Source organism: Loa loa (assembly GCF_000183805.2).
Source record: "Loa loa unplaced genomic scaffold supercont3.137, whole genome shotgun sequence".
In the NCBI taxonomy this organism is placed as follows: Eukaryota; Metazoa; Nematoda; class Chromadorea; order Rhabditida; family Onchocercidae; genus Loa; species Loa loa.
In genome coordinates this window covers 37,942-50,424 of record NW_018108317.1, presented here as the reverse complement: position 1 = coordinate 50,424, position 12,483 = coordinate 37,942, and the positions used below count along the sequence as shown (strand labels likewise).

The window sequence follows — 12,483 nt, the reverse complement described above, 5'->3', positions numbered from 1 at the left end:
AAATCTTTTATAAGCGTATCATTTTACACGTGACAGATTAATTTGCAATGTCAAAGTAAAATATTCTAAAATAAATTTCATTTGATCATCTACTGTTTTACATTTTCAGGTTTGGTTCATTTTATGGAAACATATGGCATATTTTATTTGTTATTTTTTGCTGATAATATTTTAACAGTTATCAACTTTCATTCTTTTTATTTTTTACGGTTTATAAACTGATCTCTCTCTCTCTCTCTCTCTCTCTCTCTCTTTCTCTCTCTTCTATCATATTCTTCTTTATGCGTTGAAATAACTTCATTTGCTCAAAATATTTTTTCATTTCATTTTTTCTTTTTTTTTTTCATTTTCTTGATGATCAAAAGTGGTTATAATTTCTTGACATTATAACAAAAACCATCCGTTCATTTCTATTGCCTTTCATATATTTCCTTCTTCTCTTTTTTTTTCTATCCTTCAATGTGATATTTCATTTTGATGAATGACCTTAAAATATGCACTTAAAAGTAAAATCAATATTTCTCTTCATCCTTTTCAAATGTCTAACAAGTTAGGATTGTTGAACGAATGAAAGAAAGGCAAAAAAAAAAAATTGTAGGGAAGCAATTTTGTTTCTTTAAAATTGCTTCAAAATTGTTTTTTTTTTTTCTTCCAAGAAATTTTTACTTTTTCATTGAATTTTACAAATTTTCAAAATATTTTATGGTAAAAAAAAATGTTCATTTTGCTAATAATTTTAGCGCTTTTTCTTTTTTTGAAAAAAAGAAAAACAAAATAAAATAAAAATGATAAAATTAAATGGAAATGATAAAAGTAAATGCATTTATTATCAATGATAAATGGTTCATTTTGCATAACTGATTAGATTATCATTAAAATATCAAATATTTGCAGCATTCAATCATTTAAATAATGGAAAAATTAAGAAAGTAAAAATGAAAAAAGGATATATCAAATTTAAAATCATATCATATTTAGCCAGATGATAAAAGATGGTCGAATAATGGTAACCATTATTGGTTGCAAGAAAGGCCTTCGTAAGAAATGATAGCAAATGTATTGGTAGTTATGCTACCAAAAGCAGTAAAATTACTGCTATTTTTGGCTTATCAAATATGGTAACAATAAAAGAGACCAAAGATCGGGAATATCAGGAACAAGCAAATCGACCGTCATGAAACGGCGAAAAATGGGTCCATGGACCCTGTTGAATACAACAAAATTATCCTGCTCAAACTTCATCTTACTTCTATCCTTTTTTCCTTTCGTCAAATCTGCATTTGATGGTAAGATCCTTCATTTTTTTCCCCAATAATATATTGTTTGTAATATATGCAAAAAAAAAAAAGGGAAGAGAGAAAAAAGAAATCCGGAAGAAATCCGGAAAATTGGAATAACTTCATTCAATTCAATAATTTCTGTATTAACTAAAATATATTTCTACACCATTATCTGTATTTTTCTGAATCAATTTGAATTGATTTGACTTATTTCGATGCAAACAAAAAGAAAAAAAAAGTTCAATCTACCAATATATTCATCTAAAATTTCCAAACTGTCTTTTCATTTTTGCTGCTTCCAGACTGGGAATATCAGAGTTATATTCAAACTCTGGCGTGTAAGTTTGATAAATTTAAATTTAGTAAAACTTTAAACAAAACAGGTACTAATAGGAAATGATAGAAAATTATGATTACAATTAGTTTTCGTCAATGTTTATAATGAAATATTATGAAATTAGGAAGAATTAATTTATTAGCAATCAAAATTTCAAATTTTTAAATTCAATTCTTCATTCATTAAAGCTGAAAGTTATTTCATTTCAGATAGTGCTAAATTGATAATTCGACCGGATTCATCGACAGTAGCGGCGGATACAAGGGTTAGCTTCTTTTGTCGTGCCGATGGTAATCCATTACCTACAGTAGTTTGGAAGAAGAATGGTTTATCAATCTCGGATTTAAGGTATTATCCGAATATATTTAATATTTTATGAAAAAAACGAACAGTTTCTTTTTTTTGTCGAGAAAATTTGCATTGCCAAATGCAAATGAAAATCCAAAATGAAAAAATTAAATTTCAAAAAAAAACAATAAAGATATTAATTAAATGGAATAATTATAATAGTAATAATAATAATAATGAATGGAAAGAAAAATAATAATGATAGCATGTTTATAATTCATTATGTAATCATCATTATTATGTATCATTATATTATTATATCATTATTATTCATTATGTAATAATCATTATCATGATATAATTATGATTATTCATAATATGTTTACTTGTCCCTACAAATATAACCATAATTACCATGTTATCATAATTACAAACTTTATAACCATTACAATTATTGCAATTTTTTTAAATCAGATTCTAAATTTTCAATTATTTTCTTAATTTCCTATTGCTCTGAATAATATAGATATTCAACGAAAACCCTTTCTAATGGGTTGAGCACATTGAGAATTGAACCGGTTAAATTAACTGATGCAAATTCAACGATAAGCTGTACGGCAGACAACGGAATTGGTAATCCGGTTATTGCTGATGCGACACTTACCGTTCTTCCACCTGGTAAATTTCAATAATCACAATTTTTCATTAACTGGAACAATTAAGCATTAAAAGAGACTGTTTGAAGAACATAAATTAATTATTAAACTGACAGTAACTACTAATTTATGTTGTTAGGTGAGTTACCAGCCGGATTTCCGGTAATTGAAGCGCATCCGGTGTTAAAATCGGTTGAGCAAGGTCGAACAGCGCATGTATCATGTCGAGTACGTGGTGATCCTCGTCCAAAGGTATTATGGCTTCGTGATCTGATGCCTGTTGATATTCGGTCTAATACTCGATATTCCGTTTCTACTCTTGGTAATCCAGGTAATTTTTTTTTCTAATCCTTGTTAATTAGTAAGGAAACTTATTATTTCCATTTTTTGTCGTACCCCAGTATTGCTATGTGTTTCATTGCGATATCACGACGCTTTTCTTCTTCTCCTTGTTTTAATTATAATTCATTCCTAAATAAATATCCTTAAGCTTTCCATTTGCTATATGTAATGAATTTTAAAACTCATAAATATATGTATTATATTTGCATAATTGATATTATTTTATTATTAACAGTTAATCGATATTACATTTACAATTATCTCTTATATGTTTAAGAAAATATGCAAAAAAAGAAAATATATATATATATATATATATTGTTTTCCTTTTATATGATATATTTTTTGTGTGTTTAACTTTTATAAATATAATATTTCATATGATTTCATTTTCTATCAAATATCATCAATGATGGAATTTCAGTAAAATTACTTTTTTTGATATAACAAATAAAATTAGCATGTGACGTTTGAGGACATTTATTTGTATTAATTAATAATAAAAATTAAAATAAATATAATTTCAGTACTCAAAAAGGCTTATTATATCCATAAATTCCATATTGTGATTAAATTATCTTAACAGTAAACACTTTCATTGTCTTCTAACTTTACTTTCAAAATATATACGCCTAATTTTTCTACTATAAGATAATTGTAATAATAGATATTTATATTGTGATGTTTTGTTCGTAAACTTTCTTCTTTCATTCATCTTTTAAAAGTTTCTTTAAAAAAAGTTTCTTTTAAAAGTATTAAAAATACTAAAATACCTTCCCGAACACATTACAATTCCAAAAGAAAGAAACGAATATCGAAAATACCATTATTCTATTAATGTTTTGTAAAATATTTATTTTAATTAATGATGAATAAATATATATCAATATAATGATAATATTTAAATTTAAATATATGTAAATGTCTAAAATAATTAATAAGAATCATATCCTACTACATTAAACTGCTATCCTAATTAATAAATTAATAATTAATAACTTATTTGGTAAAAAAATGAAAGTCATTTTAGGTAATGAATGAAATTTAGTTTTTTGAAACTTTTATTTTACTTTATCCTTATTTTTTACATAATACATATTATTCTTTGAATAGGAATTTTCTTTTTTTTTTTTTTTGTAAGCTATAAAATTTGCTTATTTTAAAAAAAGCAGAAAAATGAAATTTTGAATTTTAGGTTTTCGATTGAAAGCAATTGGTAAGATTTAGCAATGCATTATACTCTACCAAAAAAACGAAATAAAAAGCATGCAAATATTCACACAATGCTTGTATTTCACTATTTACTTAAACTGCACTGTATTGATTTATATTATTTCAAAATATATATATATATATATATGTAAATATATACGTAATTTTTTTTTAATATATATATGTAATTATTTTTCGTATTTATTTGTTAAATTTAAAAATTTTTAATCGAATTTTAATCTGATATTTGCACGTACATATACATATATTTATCAATTAATTAATTGCTTTTTGTATTTATTCGTAAAATTCAAAAATTTTTAATCGAATATTTGCCCAAATATTAATCGACCAATATATATATATATATATAATGTATATTAATTGATTAATTAATTTATTGTTATTTGTTAAGGAAATAGAATAATTTTAATTTGTTTGTTTTACAAACAAAAAAGAAAGAAAGTTATCAATATTCGACGTAAATATGCTAATTTTATTAATTATTAATTTCAATTTTTAATTTTCTTTTGGTCAAATAAGCACAAATTTTATTCCTTATTTCTTCCCTTCTGACAACAAACAATTTTTTTTTTTATCAATCTATCTGCGTACTCTTCTTTATAAAATAGATGTAAAATATACAATAAATTTCAAATACCGTATAATATAAATTTCATTTTTAAATAAAAAAGAAAAATTTTTCAAAAATTGATTAATTGCAAAAAAAAAAACAAGAAGAAAGTGAAACGAAATAATACCATAAATTTTAATTTTTTCCTCCTTTTAATCCTTTTCTCTATTGTCCACTTTCTCCTCCTCCAGCAAAAATTATCTTAGAAACAATGCAAAAATATATTAATTTGCAAATGTCTTTCACTAATTAATTTTAAACTGATTAATTAGTCGATTTCAAACTGATAAGATTTCTTCTACCATTTTCTGTTTTATTAAAATTAGACGAAAAATTGAAGTAAGAAATGCCGTAATATTTGTTAAATTGGATTTAACGAAAATAAATTTTGATCCTTAATCTTTAATTTTTACTTTATAAAACTTTTTTCGTTCTTTTATAATTAATTTTTTTTTTTTCTAGTTTTGTTCCTTTTTATCACAACATATCACACAAAACACAAACATTTGATAAATGAATGCATAAAAACACTGAGCGGCATGCTTTCCTTTTGTTTTCACCGTCCACTTTTCTTTTTTTTTTTTTTTAATTTAAGAAGAGAGAATATTTAAATTTAGGTGCATTAATGATACAGCAAGCAAAAGAAGAAGATCAAGGGAAGTATGAATGTGTCGCAAGGAATACTCATGGTGTGACACATTCCAGAGCTGCTCATTTATATGTTAAAGGTTGTTACATTTATTGATTAATAAATTAAATTTGGTAAATTTTGATAATTTAAATATAACAAATAAATTTTTGAAATTGTTTGAAAAGTAAGCTAGTGTAGAGAAAACGAAAAAAAAAAGATAAAAAAGGAAAAAAATGAAATACATTTATTTATTTATTCATTTTTTTTTTTTTTTTTTTTGAATGATTGTTTGAAAATATTTCGACTAATCATTTTTTTTGCTTCGTTTTATTTGCACGTATTTATTTAATGATTGATTTACTTATTTATCGAATTATTCCAATTAATTTATACAGTAATGTTTAAGGGAAGAAAAAATTTCCTGAGTATATACGGAATTAATTAATTGGAATTTATCATTTAACACTTTTATTTTTGATTTACTTACTCATTTAAATTTCCGATGAATTTATATTCATTCATATAATTATTTGTATTATTCATTTCTTATTTCATTTATTTGTTTCAGTTCGACGTGTACCACCATATTTTTCGTATAAACTTGAACGCTTATATAAAATAGCACCTGGTGGAGCGCTTAATTTAACCTGTGTTGCCGTAGGATATCCAATGCCACGGGTATTCTGGAAAAAATCCGATGATACATATCTTAACGATCCACAAGCTGCACCAATTGGTTATATTTTTTTTCTTTTTTTTTAAGTTTTTAATAGCGTAATTTATTAAGAAAAAAGGAGAAAAAATTTATTAAAAATACTTTTTCTGGTCGCTTCTACCATAATTTTTTACAAAATTTTTAAATTTAATTTTACATTTTAAAATTTTGCAAATAACACTGAAATTATTGTTTTGATTTTTAGTAGTTTAATTAATTGTATGAAAGATTTTTTTCATTTAATAGTTTATCAAAAATTTATTTTTAAAATGCTAATTTCAAAAGAAAAAAAAATAAAAAATAAAATAACGAAAGAATTTGTTGAAAATTTTTGTATTAAATCAATAAAAAATAATTGTTAAATATTATTATTAGGCCGAAATGTGCTAACATTGACAAAAATTGAGAAAACAGAGAATTATACATGTGTCGCAGTTAGTAAACTTGGTAATATCGAAGTGATGACAACTGTTGAAGTGAAATGTAAGTAAAAATATTTTGATAAAATGATTTTCATTTATTCTTTTTTTTTTTTTTTTTGTTAATATTGACATCATTACTCAATGATTGGTGACATTTTAATATTTAAAATATCCAAGATTTTAGAAATATTCTCTTGTCATTTAATGAATTGAATTTCGGAATGGATTCCTTATCATTCATTGATGTGATAAATTCCTAAAATGATAAAGCAAACATTTTTTGACATTCATGAACGATAGTAACTTTATAAGTAAAGTTTATTCTACAAATGAGAAATACAAATTATTCAGGAGTTAAATTTAAATTTTAATTTAAAATTCAATTACTGGCTGTAATTTTTTTTTTTTTCTTACAGCACTACCTCCTGCACCACAAAATTTGCGTGTATCTGATGTAACATCCAATAGTGTTCGCGTAAGTTGGGATCCGGTGCATATTGAAGAGGAACCGGTTAAGAAATATATCATCAAGTACCGCCAAAAGTAAGATTCCGAAAGTTACTGTCAAAGATTCAATAACTATGAGAATGTGTGTTTATATTCTAATCCGGATTGCAGTGTATTCGATAAAATGCATGTGTAACTGAAAAGATATTAGCATTTAAGTTTTTTTTTTTTTTTTTTTAATTATTGCTTGTTAACTTCAGCATGCAATTGATCGATTGATTGATAGTGTTAAAATTTAACAATTTTTAAGCAAATAAATATGCTGAATTGGGAATGAATTATTTAGAATGGAATATAATTATTAAAATTTTATTTATTTGTATAACTTTTTAGACATTTAAAAGTTTTCATTTACCTTAATTTTCACCTGTAAAAGATTTAATTCGAAATTTTTTTTTTCATTAATCATTTACTGTTAATAAAAGTAAATTGAAAAATTTTGTTTATATTTTTATTAAGTAATTCTTAATTAATTTTTACGAGATAAATTTTTTTTTTTAAACATATTTATATTGTTTATTTGCTTACAAATACTTTCATTTGTTTCTTTTTTTCTTGAAAGTTACAGTAAATAAGTAATTTAGTATAAATTAATTACAATGATTTTAACATGCATGTTTACTCACTTGTTATGGTTTTCTTTTTTTTTTGAAGGAATATTGCTAACTTATCAACCTCAATATTTCCAGCTGATATTATCGAGTAAGTTATTAAATTTGAATTAATCTTTCAATTATTTACAATAACTAAATATCAGCAATAATAAATAATATAGATCAATTAGTAGCAATTTAATTAATTGATTAGTAATTACTGTTATCATATTATTGTTTTTTTGCTGTTGATAAATTAATTATTCATATTATTTAGCAGCTTTACAATCACTTATTCAATCTATTGCTAACATGAATGTTACTGCATGCAAAATCTATTAAATTTAAGGCACAAATTTTAGAAAAATACGTAAAAAAACTAAATTTCAATTTTTTTATAAATTTCATTTTCACTCAAAAATGTCACATTCTTAAAAGAGACTAAATCACTTTGAAGTACCAAATGAAAAGTCATTTCAATAAAGATAATTATTTTGCCTTTAAATATTCGAAACGTTTATTTTGTTCTTATTTCCTAAGCAAATAAGTATTTGATTATTCATATGGTAATTCATTTCGAATTAGAAATCTTCAGTGGTATAATATTCGCTGATTATTCCTCATATAAATTATATAGGATATTTTTTGAAACATTATCTTTCAAAATAAACAAGTCCGAAATAAGCGACAGTTTATGTGTATATAATTAAGCTAACTAAATTTCAATTGCTAATTAATTATAAGACTTATAGATAGATTCATTTCAGTAATCCAAAAATGATGAAAAGTCTTACAGTAAATTTTTTTTCTCCCTTATCCTTCTAAGACTTCTGTATAATATTTCAGGTATGATGAAGGATCGTTTATGCAGAAAGAAGTGAGCGCAAATGTCACTACCACTGTTATCACTGAATTGGAACCATATCAGGTTTGTTAGAAATTCATCTGAAAGATTGTTATATCAAATACAATATTATCAATCAGATATTAATCGCTTCACAAATAAAATATCAATTAGATTAATTAGTAAATATCATTTCGATTTAAAATTATACTTATCACATTGATATGTTATTACTATTATTTGTATTTTTTATTATGCTAAAGAAGTTTACATAAAAAATATGCAAAAAAAAATTTTAATAATACTATTTACATTTTATGTTAATTATAATAAGTGAATAATTTTAACAATACAATTACCCTAAATTCAACTTTAGATTTAATTGAAAAAGTTCAAAGGTTAATTGTTAATGAATGTTTCTATTCAAAATTTTTTCACAACGAAATAAAAGACAATGAAAAGAATCGATTAACTTTTATAAGAAATTTTATTATTTTACAAAATTTTCATTTTATAACTCCATGAAATATTTTCAATTTGAAAATATTTTTAACTTTTTTATTCCTTTCAGTTATATGAAATTACAATATCATCTGTTAATATGATTGGCCATGGTATTGCAAGTTTACCAAAAGAGGTGCAAACGGATGAAACAGCGCCAAGTAGTTCACCACAAAAGGTACAAGCTCGAGCTTTAAGTCGAACATCTATTTTAGTACGTTGGGAACCACCAAAAAAACCAAATGGATTGATTACGGTAAGAATTATTTTTAAATCTTTTTCCTTTTTCATTTTTTTAAATCTTTGAATTTTATTTTTTTTTGAATTATATTTTTAAATCCTTGAATTATTTTTAAGTTTTTAAATTTCTTTTTCCTTTTTTTTTGAATGAAATAAGTAATAGGGAATATTTTATGGGTGAAATAAAATTTTCATCCAATTTTCGAATTTTTTTATTTATTTTTTTTTAATTTTCAAATCTTAAAATTCGAATTAAATGAATTTTCATATTTTCAGGGATATATCATTCATTATACCAATTTGGAACCAACGGCACCATACTCTTTATGGAAAATGGTAAATTTTTCTTTTTAATTAAAATTGTAATGGTTTTGTTAATAAATATCGATTAATTAAATTGATATTACTTGTAATAGTGTTAATTATCTAGAATGAAAATGAATTCAAATAAATATTACGATTTGAAAAAATTTTCCCGCAATTAATAAATGTTCAGTTAATTGAGATGTTAGTATGTTGTATGATAAGTGATAAAAGAGTAATTAATAATCAATAATTGAATAAGAGGCAATGAAAGATGTTTGGGTGAAAATTAATTTATAATTTATAAAATGTTACAATTATTATTTATTTATGTTTTAGCAAGAAACGAAATCGGATGAATTAATTGCTACGATAACAAATTTAGAATTTGAAAGTATTTATTACATTCATGTACAAGCAAAAAATGCTAAAGGATTAAGTCCAATGTCAAAACTTGCAACAGTTTTCACGCGACAAGGAAGTAAGTGGCACATTTCATTTCTCATCTTCCTAATTAAATACTTTTCTTATTTTTGAAATGGTTAATTGTTTGAAACTTGAAGAAATTTCGATTTGAAGTTTTAAAATTTGAAATTTGAAATTTTATCAATCAGTAATAATCCGATTTTGTCATCCATTATCTGATGTTAAATTTCACTTTTTTTTTTTTGTTTTGAATAACTTACAAATATTTGTTGTTTTCAAAAATTAGCACATTTCGATGAAATATTTTTTATGAAATTTAAAAAATTTTGAAATTGTGCAGTGCTATCAACAAATACAGAAGACTAACCAATTTTATCGTTTTTTATAACTTTTGCATATTTCAATTTAATAAAAAAATAAAATAAAATAAAACGATAAGTAAGTAATATTTAAATTCAAATATGCAATCGATATCGTTAACATTATCATCGAAACCATTCGATTGTTTAAAATACCATTTCTTCATAATAGATATAATGATTTCATACCGGATATATCGAATTTTCATAGCATCTATCTGTTATAAAATCATTTTAATTGATTAATTTTTAATTAATTAATTATCTGCTTATCTATTACCATTCCATTTCGTTGATTTATTTTTATTTTCAATTTACTGATAATAAAAAATATTTTCCATTCATATGCTTTTTTTAATTTTTACATTATTTTTTTTCTTTTTTTTCCTCTACCAACAGATTTATTTTCCTTAATATATGTGTAAATTTTATTTTTGGAAAAATTTAAAATCTTTCGAATTAATTATTTCAGCAATTAATTTGAACAATCCTTTTACAGTTCCAGGCCAGCCAACAGGCCTTACAGCAAAAGTTCTCGATTCACATCGAATTCAACTTATATGGGACAAACCGTTACATTCATATAACATTATCGGTTATTTAATTCATTTCAATGCATCAACCGGAAACAGTCGGGAATTAACACTTACAATACCGATAGAAAGGCATATCATCGATGGATTACTTCCTGATACCTTTTACTCTTTCCGGTTAGACACATTCGCCCATAAATGTTTTTGTTTAATGATCAAAATTTAATTATCTAATAGAATTAGTACGAAAATAAATTTTGTTAAGGAAAATTTCCAATGAATTGAATAGAAATTAATAATTAAAGCACCATTCATAGTAAAAGTTAATCACTTATAATTAATTATAAAGAAGGAATAATTTAATGAATAAGCCAAAATTAATTATTTTAATAAGTTTAAATAATTTTTGGAACCATAGACAAATTTAAATATTAATATTCGTCATCTATTGTACATTTTCACTTTTTTCTTCTTTATTTATCAAACGATAAAATCTTTTTGTGTAAAATTTAAAAATTTTTTAAAAATTTTTATATTTTAAAGTGTTGAAAGTTTGATCACATTTTTTTTTCTTATTCATATATTTAAAGATAATTAATTTCAGAGTAGCAGCTCGATCAGCAAGAGGTATTGGAGCATTTTGTACAGATGTCACTGTAAAAACATATCCAAATGGTGAGAAATTTTGAAAATTTTTCAATTTTTGCAAAAAATTTTCAAAAAAAGATAAGTTACTAGTGTAAATAATTTTTCTAACATTTATCAATCGTTTCATTTCCATTTTTTTTTTTTGTTGACAGTAGACAGGACATATGAAGATGTGACAGAGTAAATTGTCACATTCAAAAAAATTTTATTTTGATTAATATATTTTATATACATATTTTTCGTTCTTAAATTTTCTTTTGCTTTTTAAAGTTAACTAGCCACTAAATGGCCAATTGAAAGACCAAATGACCGCTCAATAAGGAAGTAAATGTATGATATTGTGTAGCTTACATTTGCATGCATTGTTTTGTGCATGTAAAATCATTTGTGCTATTGTTGATTTGTTAAATGAATTATGCTAACTTTATTAGTAGCAAAAATTTTTAGGCATTTCCATTTATAATTTTAATTACGAAATTCAAATTATAAAATTTAAATATTGTGATTGTGTATTTGCATATATTGTAGTTGAGTTGTTTGTTTGTGTTTCGTTACAGTTCCGACAGTGTCACCAAAAATTATTATGCTAAAAGCGCTTTCATCAGAATCTCTGTTTATTCATTGGAAAGCACCATTGATTGAATATCATCAAGGTAAAATTCGGAATTACCTGATACGTTGGCGTCCGGTTTTGGCAAGCAATGAAGCGGATCATAGTAAAATATGGCAAAGTGATGAAGATGAAGAAGAATTATTATCCGGAAAAGGTGAAAAAGGAGAAAAACGATGGCTGGAAATAATTCACGATACTACATTAGGCAATAGTGCAATTATCAAGGGATTAATTCCACATACGATATATGAAGTAAGCATTGCAGCCGGTACCGATCTGGGTTATGGACCTGCAAGTGAACCGGAAAAAGCGAAAACGGAAGAAGATGGTTTGTATTGTTTTGCAGTTTTGCAGTTTTGCATGCATGCTTTTGATCATTTTCTTGATGGTATTGAGTAG

General features: G+C 24.0%; 2 protein-coding genes across 2 annotated transcripts; both read left to right on the top strand.

Moving 5' to 3' along the window:
- Nucleotides 1-1,115: 1,115 nt before the first annotated feature.
- On the top strand, nucleotides 1,116-2,909 carry LOAG_07061 (hypothetical protein; the record flags this gene model as incomplete). Its single annotated transcript, XM_020447330.1, has 4 exons — nucleotides 1,116-1,286; nucleotides 1,827-1,965; nucleotides 2,432-2,583; nucleotides 2,701-2,909. The coding sequence occupies exons 1-4, from the start codon at nucleotides 1,175-1,177 to the stop codon at nucleotides 2,907-2,909; spliced, it is 612 nt and encodes a 203-aa protein (XP_020302427.1). The 5' UTR covers nucleotides 1,116-1,174.
- A 2,465-nt stretch (nucleotides 2,910-5,374) lies between these two features.
- Nucleotides 5,375-12,483, top strand: LOAG_07060 (hypothetical protein; the record flags this gene model as incomplete). Its single annotated transcript, XM_003142594.1, has 12 exons — nucleotides 5,375-5,477; nucleotides 5,949-6,116; nucleotides 6,471-6,578; nucleotides 6,934-7,060; nucleotides 7,679-7,726; nucleotides 8,464-8,545; nucleotides 9,033-9,218; nucleotides 9,479-9,538; nucleotides 9,845-9,986; nucleotides 10,796-11,000; nucleotides 11,428-11,498; nucleotides 12,029-12,483. 12 exons carry the CDS (start codon nucleotides 5,375-5,377, stop codon nucleotides 12,481-12,483), a joined length of 1,755 nt encoding a protein of 584 aa, XP_003142642.1.